The following is a 16318-nucleotide window of genomic DNA, read 5'->3' as shown; positions in this document are numbered from 1 at the left end:
AAAAGCAGAATGCAAGTGCATTTTGTGCATGCCGCACAATACAAGTCTGCACTCTCAAATTTTTCAAAATACTCTTCCTACTTATTAATGCTATGGGAGAAGAAAATGTCTTACTGTATATTACAAGGTGCAGAGTTTGTCCCTTTCATTAAGGAAGCCCTTTGTGGGCGGACATGAAATGTTTAAAGGTGAGATGCAGGCACTGGAACACAGAGAACATGAAAATGTACAACTGTGTCTGCTGGGTCGGACATGGAGTCTGACTCAATGCTGTGTCTCCAATTGTGGCCAAAAGAGGATGCCCAAGGAAAAATATTAGGACTACAGAGAGCGCCTTTAATGATACACTCCTCTCCCAGTCTCCAACCATCTGGAGGGACTTCTCAAGGCAGGGATAGTGTCTGGTTATTTAGTAATCCTTGCTGGTTCCCTCTCATGAACTTGCTGGTCTTCCCTTGAACTCACGTGAACTTCTCGAACCCATGACATGCCGTGGCAAAGAGCTGCTCAGCGTAACAACATGTTGTGTGGTTTTGTCTGAAACCTCCCATGTTATCTGAACCTTCTATCTGCCAGTACCATTTGATGCCACTTTTGTACTGGAAGACACAGCAAGCAATCGATCCCTAGGCATCTACTCCACAACATTCATGATTTTTATGACTTCTGTGTCTCTTAAGACCATTGTTTTTCCAACATGATGATCCCTACCCTCACAGTTCTTCCATGTACAAAGCTCTTCCGTTCTATAACAGAGTTTAATGTCTGATTTTTTTTTTCCCTTGAGAAAAAGGGCATGGGGAAATGGAAACGAGTATCAAACATTTGGCCCGATTGCCAAAAAGTAAGAAATCAAAGATTCCATATTTGAATTAGACAAAAAAAGAGTAACAGTTGCTCAACACCACAGACATGATGGAGTAGAAGTTATGATACTTTCAGGATACAGCTTCCAGAAGTTTGCTCCATCTACATAGCAATTTTGTCAGATTCCAAAGTACAGCATTGTTTCAGAGGAGCAATCATGTGTTTTTGGTTTAATGTTCATCATCACCTCTGATCAACCATATGAGAGTCAAATTCCATGTTGCTGGATCCTGAGGAAGGCTGACTTCACTGACACCTTTTTAACATATTAGCAGTAAGTGGGTGATTTTGGAGATGAAGCCATTCACAAAAGAGCAGGAGAACAGGCTGAATCAGTTCAGTCTTCCTCAGCTCTATCCTGCCAGTGTGTCTCCAGCTCCATGCCATGCAGCACACAAAGCTAAGGTCTCGTTCCTTCTGATTCCTGTTCTCCCCTCTGTGTGCTAGCATATGGCAGTCAGTATCCTTCTGGGGGTAACAATTCCTGTACTGTTCTCAAGACTTGCCTCTCTAGCATTCAGCATGAACCACCCCTCTAATAAATTACCTTGAATTTTTACTGTATAAACAGCAGGAGATGTCAAATAGATCTGCTGGTAGATGTTGGTATGCTTTGGTTTGGCTCTCATATTTATTGCCAATGAAGCCCTCAGAATTCCCTTTACATACTCAAGAAGAAAATCCTCATATTCATCGTTATCTTGAAATGCCCTGTTTCAGTAATCGGAAATTTGAAGACTTACAGCAACACAAAAGAAATGTTATTTCATAAATGTCTTACATAACATGCCAATAAATAATCTCAGTCAGAACAGAGCCTCTGGAGACCATGTGCATCTATGTAACAGGTAGCATACAAACAAAAAGTCTGTAGGTTGTTTCTTCTTTGGTTCTAGAGAGGAGATCATTAATTTCCTGCAAAGATCTACAGAGAAGTGTATTAGAAGCAAATACTGAAAAACAAAAAGTCACAAATCTGCCACTAATGTTGTGACACCTTCCAGTTGTAAATTCCAGATTCGGTTCCGCTGTCCCCCAAGTACATTAGTACTGTGTATCTAGTGTTCTTATTTAGAAGGCATTACAGTATTTCCATAAGAACAGTTTTTGAGGTGAAACCCAAGTGACTGATTGGGGACATGTCCTCAGCCAAAAGGAAGCAGAGGATGCATGCATTCCAGCTAGATGTTGATCCTATGCATGTCTGTTAATGATCAAGGTGAGGTAGAACACAAATTGCAACAGGTGAACATGCCTGGTAATGAAATGGATAACCGGAAGGTCCAGTTTCTGGGACCCACCTTCTGCAGCCTGACGTTTCAGCCCCACGCCCACACAGGTACCAGTACTTGTGCACCGGTGCTAGTTCAGTGCAACAATACCCATTTAGACCTCGCTGAAGCAAATTTTGTAAGGGGTTTGCATTCAGACAACCCAGCTCTGAATTGCTTCAGGCTGCACAACCATCAGAGCTAGTACCAAATGAGAACTGTAACAGCACCGATTCACACCAGCTTATGCTGCTGTGGAACTTCATACAGAGAGTAAGGTAGCCTCGTACAGAGCAGCAGCTGCTAACTAAGTGGTCCTGTACAGGAGCAGATACTTAGTTTAAAAGCAGTATTTGCCACTTTCAAGATGTGGCAGTTCTCTGACTTACAGAATTGTAAAAACAATCTTCTGACAAATTAAAAGTATTGAGGAATGAGAGAAGTAGATCCAACCTCTCTGCTTTTCCTGGAGGACCCCATAGGAGCTGTCATGTTCTGCAAGAAAAGGCGACTGTGAGGAACACTACCAATAATGAATTTAAAACCAAGGTTCTGTGTTACCTTAGGAGGCACCCAGCTCCTCTACACTTTCTGCACAGTATTTGAAGGACTTGACCATATGCAAATCACACCTGCTGGTTTAGAAGCTGATACCAGAAGAACAGCAAGTGTCAGAATTGCTTTCTGTCATGGAAAAAAAATAAATAGCAGGGAACATGCTTGAATGCTAAGAATCCTGAGGGAGCTTGCAAGAGCTCAGAACTACAAGTACTATACAAAAAGATCTGCATGGTTCATCTGAGTTTCAGAGGATTTTTCGGCATACAAGACAAATGTGACAAAATCATGATATTTCATCCGAGATTTATGTGGCATTTCTATGTTTTGGGGAGAAAAAGGCTTGCATTAAAGTTTTAAGTGCAATAAACAAACATGTTTACCATACACACACTTAAAAATAATAACTTAGAACATTTTTCCTGTAATTTATACTATTTTTCTTGCTTTATAACTTGGGATGGGTTTTAGAGAAATGTATCTACAAAAATCAGTTTTGTCCTATTATTGCCTTTAAGAATTTCTAGTTATCGATTTTCATTTAAAAACCCATGCATTCCCATAAGCAAACTATTGTAGTGATGTGAAATCCTGTCAGAAGCAGCAAATTTGAAGGTATGAAAGAGCCACAAAATATTGCACTGGTTGTTTCCTTATTCTTCCAAACAAAATATTAATACATGTTGCTGTAACAAATATTTCGCATTCTATGTGATCAAATGAATTCTAATTAGTGTGAGAAAGTATTAGGACTAATGTGTGCCTGGAAAAAGGTAAACATACCATTTGTCCCCCTAAGCTTCATTTATTAGAGGCAGACATTTTGCAACACTGTTGTAAGGTCAGCCCCATAAACTTTGAAGGTACTTTGTAAGTCCTGCTTAATTTCTTTGAAGCACAGAGTTTATGAATTTCAGTGTAGATGAAAAGCTTGATAAAAAAAAAAGATAAAAAACCCCAAACTGAAAATCCAAGATGAAAAATCAAGTTTTAATTCAAACCACAGAAATTGCCTGTAAAGATGGAAATAATGGACCTAATTCATCCCTGCTAGACCACCACTGATGTTAAAAGATTTACTGCAGGAATGATTTTGACAAAATGCAGTCACTAAATTTTCCTTAGTTACGGGCCTCACATATTGATCACATAATTGTCCTGCTGAGTTCTGCTAGTCAGCAGTGATTACAAAAAAAAAAAAAAATAAAAGCAGCTTCAGCTTGTGCAATTACATTCTTCATCATTTCTGTTGAATGCAGAGCCATTTTCTTGGTACTTGATATGAATATTTTTCCTCAAAAACATCTTTATAGGGGATATGCCATGTATCACCTGTAGTCTGCACCACACAGTCATATTGGAAAGCTGGCTGTTGGGAAACAACAGAGAAAAACATTGCTTTTAGACTTTATACAATATATTACTAAAATACCAATTACATGTATTTATGACTTCCAATGCTTACCTTAGAAATCTCCATAGTTTCACCTCTTTTAACAACTCTCATTTTATTTCCTTACACCAAACAAATTCTAAATTTTAGTACAGGAGGAAAAACTAAAATATCTGTTAGTATTTTGTGGTCTAGGAGTCATTATAAATGGTTAAAATTCTGTCTTTAATCAGCACCAGGTAATAATGATTTAAGCACAATGCACTCAAATTTCCAGAAATAGCAAAATTATTGTTTTTCTGTTCAGTTAAACAAAATCATATGGGAATTAACTCTCGATGTAGAGTTTATAGGCTTGAACTGATAGGGTTTAATGACACTAATGACATCTTGTACTTGTTCTTCCAGTGCATCTCTTTACAGAACCGACTTGCACTGTTTCAAGGAGACATAAGAAAAGGGTTTATCACTAACACTTTCAGAACAAGTCAAACAAATATAATAAACAGTTTTTCTGCTCTATTATATTACAGGTATACTAATTCAACATATATAACACAAATACAAAAGAAACATTACTGGTTGGCAATTATGGTTGTCAGGATATACTATCACTCTGTATGTATAGTCTCGGAAGTCTACTTTTCTTGACAGCTTTCAGAATAACCTAAAAGACAGCTATGACTGGGAATACCAATCATCCAAATCACTTGTATGGGAATTAAGGTGTGAAAATTACTAGCCCCTTTGTACAAAAAAAAGAAACAGGGTGTTTCACAGCTCAAGTTGTGTTACTCAGGTAACCCTACATTCATTATTTGGTTCCATAAATGAAACGTATGTATGGCAACACTGAATGAAAGGTTGTCATTCTTAGAAGCCTGTATGTCTGTTTGTAATTATGAATGTTATCTTACAATTTCAACCAGCGAAGGCAGAAAATGAATCTGCACTGGTACACTATTCCTTTAAGTAGGCAATAACAATGCAGACAGTCCAGATATGTTAATATTATAGTGAATACTGAAATACCTGTATTTTCCTGCTTCTTTAAAATAAAGATGAATAAAATTTGGTTGTACAATTAGAAGCATGATATTTTATAACACTGCTACAGAGGAGAATAAGGTATTTCAAAATTTAAAATAAATCAAAACACTGGCACTCAGGATTTACCGAGTGCCAGTAATGTTTACTGAGTTTCCAGCACTAGAAACATTTGTATGCATAAACCTGTATTTACATTTATATTATAAACATTTAGGCAGAATTTCTTGGCTTTCTGACAGTTTTCTTGTTTGTGGCATGCTTTGTGAATACAGTGAATTTTCAGTAAACAGGGGAGTTTTGAGTGCATTGGTACAAATCCATTTCTTAGACTCCAGTAAGACTACTTTTACTTCCAGAGTTTGAAATTGTGTATCTTCAATGAATATGCTCTGTGTGTTTTCTGTCTGCAGCAGAAAACTTACCAAAAAAGTTATACGCTTTCCATCTCCAGAAGAGGATAACACTATCTGGTGTCCACGCTGCCACTTACGGAACAGATGACGTGTCAGACTGTCAGAAAGACAAGCCTTGTGATCCCGGAGGAAGTCTCTAGTAACGAACTTACAATGCTTGCCTGATCGGAGAGTGGCATATAGCAAGAAGGCATCATCGTCAGAGCTTAACAAAACAAATGGAAAAGACAAATGTCATTCACAAAGCAGTAAGTGGTTGCAGGAAATGATTCAAATGCTGATCCAAGGTTTATTCATCAGCAACAGTAAAAATTCCCATCACTACTCTAGTTCCCTGGTAAAATAAAAAATGGCTTACCACAGGGCATCAAAAGCTAGAGTACAATACAAATTGGATTGGTACACAGAGCATTTTTCCCCTCTTATCACAATCTGATAATAATATAATCTTCTGCCACAAAGTTTAACAATAGAGAGCTATGTGGAACAGAACTGCCAAAATTCATCAGTATACCCCCAAAAAGCAGCAGACCACAACTGCACACTGATGCTATCAGAAGTGCAAGTTCAGGGCACTCTGTTCTTGGCAGTGGTTTTAACAGCCATAAATCCTAATAAACCTTACAGCTGTAAACATGATTCCAAGTGATGAAATTCTTCACAATGCAACTTTTAATATGTATTGGGTTTTTAAGCAAGTATAGCAAGGGATACATTTCTCTTTCACACACACACAGATTAAGATACTAGAAATGGTACTAAAAACCACAGTAAAATCCACATAAATCAGGTGTTGGTCTCCATTATATTGAGCCATTTTCTTCAACTTACATATTTTCAGCAAAGAAGAAGTCTGCCTTATTCTGCATCTCCTTCATAATCTCTCTTTTCCAATTTGAAGAGTTAATCATCATATGTTTGCGGCCCAGCACGAGCAACCGGACATTGTCTTTTGCCAGGCAGTTAATAGCATCAAGCAGCTGCCAAAAACAAAGCAAAACCAAAGATTTTCTTAGCTGTAAAAACAGACCGACTAGAAACACTTTCACATGTGAGTCTCAACAAGAGGGACTTCTGGACTACCCTCATATACGAATTAAGCAGATAACTAAATTAACTCCCTAGTGACAAAGAAAAAAAGAAACAACAAACCAATTAATTGTAGGAAGCTGCTCCCAACCACACAGAAAATACATTATTATTATAAACCTTTTCCAGCTCTTGCAGCTTGAACTACATGAATGAACTTGGGAAGATTTGTATGGAGATGTCAGAAATTCCGAGTCAGGTGAGGGAACTGAATAACACTGGGATTTCAGTAATATCTGCTTTAGGAAATGAAGCACCGAGCCTTTGACATGTGAAAGCCTCAAGACACACCGCCTCTCCATCCCCACCTGTTGGCGGAATTGGAGAACTACACGGGTCCAGGCTGCCCTGTGGGGAACGAGCCAGCGACAGTACATAGAAATCCGTGACCTCAGGATTAAGGCTTTATGAAAGCCACATCCAGACTAGCCGCCCACTTATGAACCAACATCCTGAAGTGGTAAACTCGCTTCAGAAGGACTGTTCACCAGCCTTTTAGGTCTGTGCCTGTTTCACAATAAATGATTCTCAGGACAGCCACTTGTGCCTGGGGCTTTCCCTCCCTGCTTCACCCAGATTGAGCTCATGGAGGACAAAGGTTCTGGCTTTCAGCATCCAGGTTTATTACTGTGGACTGCTCACAGAGCAATTTCACTTCTGCCCGGAAAGACAGAAGATTTGTTTCTTGAGACTGAAGCATCCATCACATTTGAAAGCCAAAGACTGTGCTCAACCACCAGGGAAAAGCGTTTCCCAATTTTTACATGCATTTACTAACACTGTTTGTCAACATACAATCTCCTGATTTTTCTTTAATCCTTCTGCCTGCTTTTCTAGCTACTTCCCTCTTCCTTGTTACTTTTTCTCCCTGCAATAACTCCAATTTGCCTTTCCCCTCCTTTCTTCTATTTGTCATCCTTATCATTATTTGGTATCACCAGCTTTTGATTCAGGGGATAGAAAGAGTCATTCTTCTAACTCTTGTGCACAATTTTACAATGCATTTAGTTTCATCTACCTGCAAAGAGCAGGGGAAAGGGGTGGTTCCTACTCAGTCCTCTCTCAGGCTGCACATTCTCACTACTCTTCTTGTGCTACATCTAAAAACGTCACAACTACCCACGAGCTCACTGATCCAACAAAAGACATTTTTTTGTAGGGTTGAGCTTGCAGCAACCCAACAGACAGACTTGAGTCCGTGGCTCAATGACTGATGGGAACACATCGCTGGAGGTGGTGCAGACAGGGAGAGTGGGACTGCCCCTCACAGCAAAGGACTTCCAGATGCCTCAAATTAAGTATGCCATGAATCTAGATCTAAGGATCTGGGAAAGGAGGCCAGAAGACTTTCTACATTAATTTTAGCTGTTGACCTATAAACTGCTGTTGCCAGCAATGACTCTGAGAGTCCAAAGGCTCTGTTTTCATAGAGACACAGGGGCTCGGTGCTAATGCAAAGCATAAGAGCTTAACAGTACCTATTGGAACTGACTTCCTGCTTCCAGGAGATCACACTGGATATTGGCTGTGTGTGCCTACAATCTACTTTTCCCCAGTTAAAACAAACCAAACATAATGTGAGCAGGAAAAGGCCAAATGCAGCAATTTCTGTCCACAAAATGGCAGGTAAAAATAAAAACGGCACTTTCTCTAGTGCATGCCCTTGTTTTTGGAGAAAAGTTTCAGAATTCCTGGTGGAACATAGAACTGAAAGATAGAAACAAAAGCCACCATTTTTATGTTACAGAAAGGCTTTCATAGTAAGTATAGTATGTAATAACATATCTTCTCATCTATGTCACATATTATTAAATATTCAGGTTTTCAATATTGACATTTCTTTTGGAATGTCTCATCTGGGCAGTAAAAACTACTTCATCAATTTTACTTGTTTACAGTCACTTTTATTTTCTAGTTCCTATGCATTGGCCCAGTCCTGTAAATAGCTGGATACAAATACCAATGGAGAATTAAGTTGGTTAATCTGAGTTCACTAAAGCTAATAAAAGCTAGGAATGTATCTACTGCATCCACACACAGTTTCACATATAGAAGTCAACAGTGAAGAAATATCAACCATGAGTAATTTAAGTAACCCCTTACAAATTCCAAGTGAAAATATTTTTTCTTTTTGCCTAATTTTTTGCTACATTAAGGGGAGGTTAGCAGAAAGTGAAGTGGAAAAAAATTAAAATGGTTTTCAAAGAACACTTCAGGAGCTGATTCCACATAATCTAAAATAAAAAAAAACTTGACAGCAAGATCATCCTGATGGTACAACATAAGAAACAAGTCCTAAAAGCAGATTATGAGTAAAAAGAGTCTCAGGAACATATCTGCACTAGCAGTACTGCAAGTCAATAAGGAATTGACAGTGTTTGAACTGCTAGAGTTTACCTCCAATAAAAGAACAGAAACACCTTTTAGTTACACTTAGGGTTCAACAAAACAGCCGCTGCATTTCCAAATACAAACTGGTCTGTGGGGGCTATTCCCAAGATTATAAAAGACTTAACTGTCTTGGATCCAGCTCCCTTAAGTTTTTCTTTCTGGAGGTTATAAATAGTGACACTTTGTACCTGTTAGTTATGTAGACTTTCTTGCCCTACATATTATTAGCATATGAGGTTCTCTAGTGTGAAGTGCTACTGGGAGAAAATGGAGAGGTTGGTATAGTATAGCCGCTGTTTTGCAATGGAAAATCTCAAACCAGTCTTAAATCATAATAAAATTAAAGGGAATCAATATTTTAAAATTTTGAAACTCCTGCTTGCATAACAACGCACTGTCCCTCCTCTACTTACCACAGAGACTAACCTTGCTTACACAACTAAAACACAGAAGATAGAAATTATTTTTGTTTTCATAAGATAAAAATAATTTTTTTCTGCACTCCCCCTTATCTGACACAATTTTACTAGAGAGAATTTTATCTCATTTTAGGCTTGGGCACTTAACAGGAGTGGTCTACAAGGAGTCACAGAACTTACATGGGGGGTTTCCTAAGTGTATTTACTCCCACGCCTGGCTGCTTCTCCAGAAAGGAAGACATGAGACACACAGTAACACTTGTTTTAGTCACAAAGGAAACTAACTAATAAAAAGCAGCAATAGTGATCTCTCATTTAAAAAGACAGGGGTATTTTATTAATCTCCAGAAGTTATCTAAAAGTTATTATCTGCCACTACACAATGCAAATACGCTACATGCAGTAAGCTCTGTGTAGATGCACCTTTTGAATGTTCCCACATTATTTAGGCAGCAAACATCAGATGCTCAGTTCCAAAGGTAATCTGAATAAAACATTAAAAAATATAAAGCACACAAATTCCCTATGATAATGATTTTCTTGAGAATGAGGATTACAAAATTAGTGAAAGAATGGCCTGTTATGAATGAGTATCTTTCAAATTTGGACGGCAAGGCATATAAACCCACATTTTCTCTGAAAACAGGAATTAGAAGATGCCATTTTGCACTGAAGGGAAAACAGGCATGGTTAACTGGCTGCTTCAATTCATATGGCAAGACATAGCTGAGGCAGAGTAGCAAGAAGTTGTGAATTGCTACCGTACTGCACAAATCACTGGCCATGCAACAAGGCACTAGAACTGGATTACATAGATAACTACCATTGCAATCAGTCTTATTTTCTTTTCTTCTGACAGGGCACATCAGGATCCATGCTTCTTTCTGAACTACACAGACATTTTGATAATTTTCAAAGATCACTAGATCCCTCTCTGAGAAACTCACGCTCAAGACATTCTACTTGCGATCCCTTTCATCATTTATTAGTAATTTAAACTATTCCTATGCTGTCCCAGTCTTTGGTTAATTATATCATTCTCAAGCTTCTCCTAAACCTTCACATTTTCCTTACGTTAATTTTGTGTTCACAGCACTTATCAAATGACACTGATGGAGCCCTGTTGTGGCCATGTAGTTCTTTTGTGAATCAGTGAAACACTTGTATGATACTCTGGTTGAGTGTATACAATTTATCTTTCCTTGAGACACTCCCATAGATAAGACCTTTTTCCCCACAAGTAAATGAGTTCTTTTTTGTTTCTGCAGCAATGCCATTTTATGAAATTTTCTCTCCACCAACAAGCTCCTGCCTTCATATCACAGTGCACCTTTTTTTTTTCTGTTGTGCTGATACAATCCGTTTGTTGGGCCATGTTGTCAACCAGACCATGGCACAGTCGCAACTATGCTCACACACTGGATCAGAGGAGCTGAAGTGAAGTGAGGAAGCAGAGCAGTAGGACAGAGAACACATACTCCACAGGATCATGCTGATGTTGAACTCCTCATACCATGTAAAAAGCCTGAGCTTTGCAAATATGAAATAAAGCAACTAAAAATGCTGTAACTGGCAGTTTCACATTTTAAAAATCAATTATACCTTGGAAGAACAACTTTTTAGGTGAGAATAAATATTAAGAGTTTCCCACCAGAAGGGAGGTCTTCTATACAAACTTCTGGAAATAGTTTTGCAGTGACCCACATTCACAATTCTGCACAATCTCAAGGCGATCAAACATAGGAGTTAAACTAGGAGAGCAGGGAATCCTTGTCATGCTGCAAGATTAATTACCTTTCTTTAAATTTCACAATAGCCTTATAAAGTGAATGCATAATGACATCTCCATTTCACAAGTGCATAATGGAGCACAGGGAAGACAGATTAATTACTCCACGTCATACAAGGAACTATGAGCAGAGCAGGATACAGATTTCCTAAGGCTTCACTGCCAGTCACCCATTCTGATCACTAGGTCATGCTGTGCCATGTGTTCCCAGTTTCAAAGGTCAGCTTGCGGTAGGACAGCCTTTCTCCTTAGATAATACTGGTACTTTCCCACTTGTCAGATGGGAAACCCGTAAGCACTGCTGCTGGGAGGCACACCATTCAGTGATTCAGCAAAAGGTGACTCACCTGTATACATGTAGAGCATGAAGAAGTAATCACCCCAGAAATATTTAAATTACATTTTTTATTAATAAATCATGTTTGACATTGCCTAAACATTTGGTTTCACTAACTGCCATTTAACAGCAAAACACATCTACAATCAGATTATCTCCTAGTAACAGCAACAAACTGCTATATTATTGCTATTTTCACCTGTTTTTGGTGCTGCCTCCCACCCAACACTCTAGTTGTGAAACTGCATAGGAAATCCCAATGCAGACCATAGGTTCAGAGCTGCGGTAACTGTAGTGTCAGGCGGCGCTGAGCATGAGCATTCTATCCAATCTAAAGCAAGAAATTGGAGCCAGTTGGAAAAGGTGACTGTTCCACTTTACTCTTTACTGATGTGGCCTCATCATGAGTCCTTGTGTGCAGTTTTGGGTGCCACAATATAAGAAAAATATTAAGCTCTTAGAGAGCATTCAAAGGAGGGCAATGAAGATGGTGAAGGGCCTTGAGGGGAAGCCGTGTGAGAACTGGCTGAGGTGACTTGGTCTGTTCAGCCTGGAGAAGAGGAGACCGAGGGGAGACCTCATTGCAGTCTACAACTTCCTTGTGAGGTGAAGAGGAGGGGCAGGCACTAATTTCTTCTCTGTGGTGACCAGTGACAGGACCGTAGGGAACGGCACAAAGCTGATTCAGAGGAGGTTTAGGTTGAATATTAGGAAAAGCTTCTTTACCCAGAGGGTGGTTGTGCACTGGAACAGGCTTCCCACGGAAGTGGTCACAGCACCAAGCCAGACAGAAGCATTTGGACAATGCCCTCAGGTAACACGGTGTGATTCTTGGGGTGTCCTGCAAAGGGCCAGAATTTGGACTTGGATGACCTTTGTGGGTCCCTTCCAAATCAGGATATTCTACGATTCTATGAATAAATTCCCACCATCACCATGTTTATTTAAGAGTTTCATCATCTTGGTTCCCTTTTTGGTTTCCCATATTGTAGACCAAGAAAAGAAGCTCAGAAAACCCCTGTGTACTTTAGTCCCACGCACAGGAGAGACACAATGGGAAGCTGGAGGTTTTTCCCACAGCACAGCCAGTTACTCAGGGAAGGCGAGTGTGCTGCTTGCAAAGAAAGGCTGGACTTCCTCACTGAGCCTGGTAATTTCACCAAAGCAGATTCAATACCATTACCACAGCACCAAATACAAACGCTTCTTATATTCTCTACATTATTACTGATGACACAGTATAAATCACCTTCAAAGTCCTCTTTACTCAAATGCAGGGAGAGCATACATGTTTCTTGATCCTCGTACAGATTATCTGCCCCTGACTAGCAAGGAAGTAGCTACTTAGAAGGGAAGGGAAAGCAGGTAGTGGATGAGTAACAGTCACTAAGATTAACCAGCGTGCTTTACTTTCTGCCTTTTAGACAGGCAACAGCTAATTCTTAGGAATTACCCCTTTCTGCAATACTGCAGAAACAATATTGTTGGGAGTACTTGTCTCCTGTGTTACAGTAGGACTATTCAGATTGATGTAACATATCATCATGCAAAAGTCTATCAATGACAGCACTTCACACATCAATGACAGCAATCACACAATGTTTAACATGTTTTAACCTGCCTACATTGACTCTACACCTAAAATTGACTTATCTTCTCTTGACGCATTCACTAGAGATGTCTTAACTCCCTATCACAATTCAGGTTTGGTAAGACAGTTACAAATTTCTTCTATGCATATAGGGAGCGAAAGCTTCCTACCCTTCACAGAAGAGAGCCATGTAAAAAAAAAAAGGTTTTGAAATAGGTATTTTCTAATATATAGTCTAATTACAGTCATATCCTGCTCTGTCTTATTCCCAAAGGGCACATCAAGTAGTTAACTGATGGTCTGTGAAGTGGTATTTCCTAGGAGAATCAACAGAATCACGCTGGGATGCATGCAGAGACCAAAGAAATATATACACAGTTTAAACACAGAATTAAATGCGTATATGACATGAAGGATAGGGAGGTAGGAGTGGGATCATCAGGTGGAGGAGACACTAGCTTTTCGGAGTCTGACTTTTCAGAATAGATTGTCACTTTTAAAAGATCTCAGCTACTTTGTCAGACCTTACATCTTACAAACCTCTTAGTGTGACCATTCCTGCTCGTACTTTTCGAAGCCTCTGCTTTTGAATGGTAACTATTTTCATCATCATGGACTTCAGATGAATAAAGTTTAACCACAAATAAAAGAAAGAAAAAAGGGTAGTGACAATAGTTAACATAGCATGGTATTAAACTAACAGTGCCAAGAACTATGGAAATGATGACTAAAGAAGATACGGTCAGGTGGGGAATTGCTAAATTTTATAGTACAAATTGCACAAGAGAAAAACAGACAATTTTTTCTGACTCTTACAACAATTCAAGATACACAAACAAATATTCTCCCGTTGCCTAACTGCATTTTTGGAAGTTGAATTTTGTACATTACTGCAGTGCCAGTCAAATTTCTCAATCCAAAAGTTTTGTTAATCAGCTACAATACTGTTTTCTTTACCAATCACTTACAAAAAATGTAATGTCGATTTAAATGGAAGCAGATGATTTGATGTTGACTCAGCAATTACGAAGCAGGAATAAAGATGGAAGAGAAAGGGTGAATCTGAAATCCGAAGCAACATTCTGCTAGGGCAGCAACTGGGAAACGTCCAAGTCACAATCAGCTATAGCCCAATCCTAGCAGCTTACTCTTTCTCTGTTAATTAAAACTTAACATTTTCTATTTTAATTGTGGACTGGAAGTAAAACATTTCCTTTCATGAATTTGAATTTTCTGAATGTCCTTCTTTCTTAAGTCATGTAAAAGGGCAGAGATATTTGTCTTTTTCTGACCTTCTCTGAGATATTTTCTCTACGTAGTTGACACCACTGTATACTTTTCTCCCTCCTCTTACTCATCTTCTTTCTTGTAACAAAGAATAAATACCAAGATCTTGACAATACATATGGGGCAGCTTCCATGGATTCTATTTTATCCAGACATCTCCTGAGAACCTACTATTTTGTACCAAAACCTGGAGATTTGCAAAGTAATAAAAAGGGTTATCAGTATCAACCCTCCACACCACAGAGAAGAGCTAGGTGATCCTGTCTATCTGTAATTATACAAAAGTAGGAAAAGAAACATGTAAAACCTGAAAGGGCATGAACTGTTTCGTTTGCATTTCCACATATCATTACTATCCTTTGTTCTCACCCTTGAATTCTTTCTACCTGCACTGCTGTTTCTTCAACAGTTACTGATCACTACACACTGCTTCACTGCACCAATATTACACATACATCACCTTTATATTCTTGAGGAAGCAAGTTACATAAAAATGAAAATGTATGAGGTTTTACTTATTTTTGTATAGGCTTCAGATGTGCAATTTTACCGATCAGAGCCACTGACTGTAAATGGAAGAATTGTCCCAGATGAAGTCACAGCTTCAGAGATTTGCCATCTTTCACTCCAAATCCAGTCTTTGCCATTGATACTCTTACTTTTCTACTATTATTGTGGCAGCTGTATACAAAGACTTAAGAACATAAGGGAGTTTCCCTTACCATTTTTAATTTTAGAAACTATGTAAAAAGCTAGCTATTAGAAAGGGACATTTGTGAACTAAATGCAGCTGTGTCAGTCTTCAGATTTTCATAGTGTGGGTCAGAAGTTACATTTAAGTACTGAAAATCCAAAATGTGAGCAGGATCTCCAGGTGGTGGTGGTGGCAGTGGTGATGGGGTGTTATGAAAATGAAAGCACAAGCTTGACTGATCCTTTCCATAGATAGGAAATAACGTGGTGCAGGACTGAAATCATCTTTGTAAGACTGAAACTGACAGTTTAAAAGATACCAATACTGAAGCTCTCCCCACTGTCCTATGCAGATGTCTGCACAGTGTGACTGACCTAGTCTGATGCTAAGTGTTTTCCCCATCTCCAATCTGTGGGTTCAAAAAATCCCAGACAGTACTTTTGTTCTTTGAGGAAAAGGTGCTGCAGCAGCTGAGGAGATCACTGTTACAGAAGTCACAGCTATGATGCTGTTAAAGGTACATTAAACCTTTGCTTCTGCAGCAACATACCATGTTTGAATAGTTCCACAAAATCTTTAAAATAAAGACTATTTCGATGCTCACAGGTCAACAGGCTTATCATTCAGGTAGAATGACATGATAACCAAGGAAACACATTGATGGCTTGCAGTTAAAAAAAAGAACTGGAATACAACATGCAGCAAATACTTGTAACACAATTTTCACACTGCTTTTCTTCTGTTTCTCACTAGTACTATTTTCCAGCTGCCTGCTACAGATTAATATAGAGAGGTTACCTTCAAAACTTTTATATACCTTCAAAAACAATTATTCCAGTAACAGCTCTTAACACATATAAATACATTAACGAACACTACTGAAATGAGCTGTGATTTCTCTGAAGGTCAGAAAGAGGAAAAATTTGGTTACTATGAAAGGAAACATATAAAATGTTCTTCTTCAACAGTATAAAAATCAGCAGAAGCAAACTAAAGCACAAAGGTCTGAGATGGAGGAGCAGCTGTGTGGTCAGATCAGACCTACCTATCCCAAGCTGACAGTGCATCAAGGCTTTCAGCAAGGAGGTACCAAGGAGAGAATCTGTTTAATACTGCTAAGAACATAACTGGTATTTACCAGGCTGGAGAAAACCTAGGGGACTTTCATA

General features: G+C 38.8%; 1 protein-coding gene across 3 annotated transcripts in view; it reads right to left on the bottom strand.

Annotated features, from left to right (window-relative positions):
- Positions 1–1606: 1606 nt before the first annotated feature.
- Positions 1607–16318, bottom strand: part of PRORP (protein only RNase P catalytic subunit) — a 47586-nt gene continuing 32874 nt past the window's right edge. For 2 of the 3 annotated variants that reach the window (XM_039386645.1, XM_039386641.1), the window contains 3 exons: positions 6384–6532; positions 5562–5757; positions 1607–4065 (listed from right to left, as the gene is read on the bottom strand). In XM_039386645.1, coding sequence (XP_039242579.1) covers positions 3937–4065; positions 5562–5757; positions 6384–6532 — 474 coding nt within the window. In that variant the 3' untranslated portion in view covers positions 1607–3936. Of the gene's footprint in view, positions 4066–5561; positions 5758–6383; positions 6533–16318 lie in introns of those variants that run through there. The other variant, XM_039386646.1, reaches the window with a different exon arrangement.

Source organism: Pipra filicauda, unplaced genomic scaffold (genome assembly GCF_003945595.2).
Source record: "Pipra filicauda isolate LSUMZ 115617 unplaced genomic scaffold, ASM394559v2 scaffold11_size5308982_pilon, whole genome shotgun sequence".
In the NCBI taxonomy this organism is placed as follows: domain Eukaryota; kingdom Metazoa; phylum Chordata; class Aves; order Passeriformes; family Pipridae; genus Pipra; species Pipra filicauda.
Note: the sequence above shows the minus strand (reverse complement) of the source record. Positions and strands in the feature narration are given on the sequence as shown.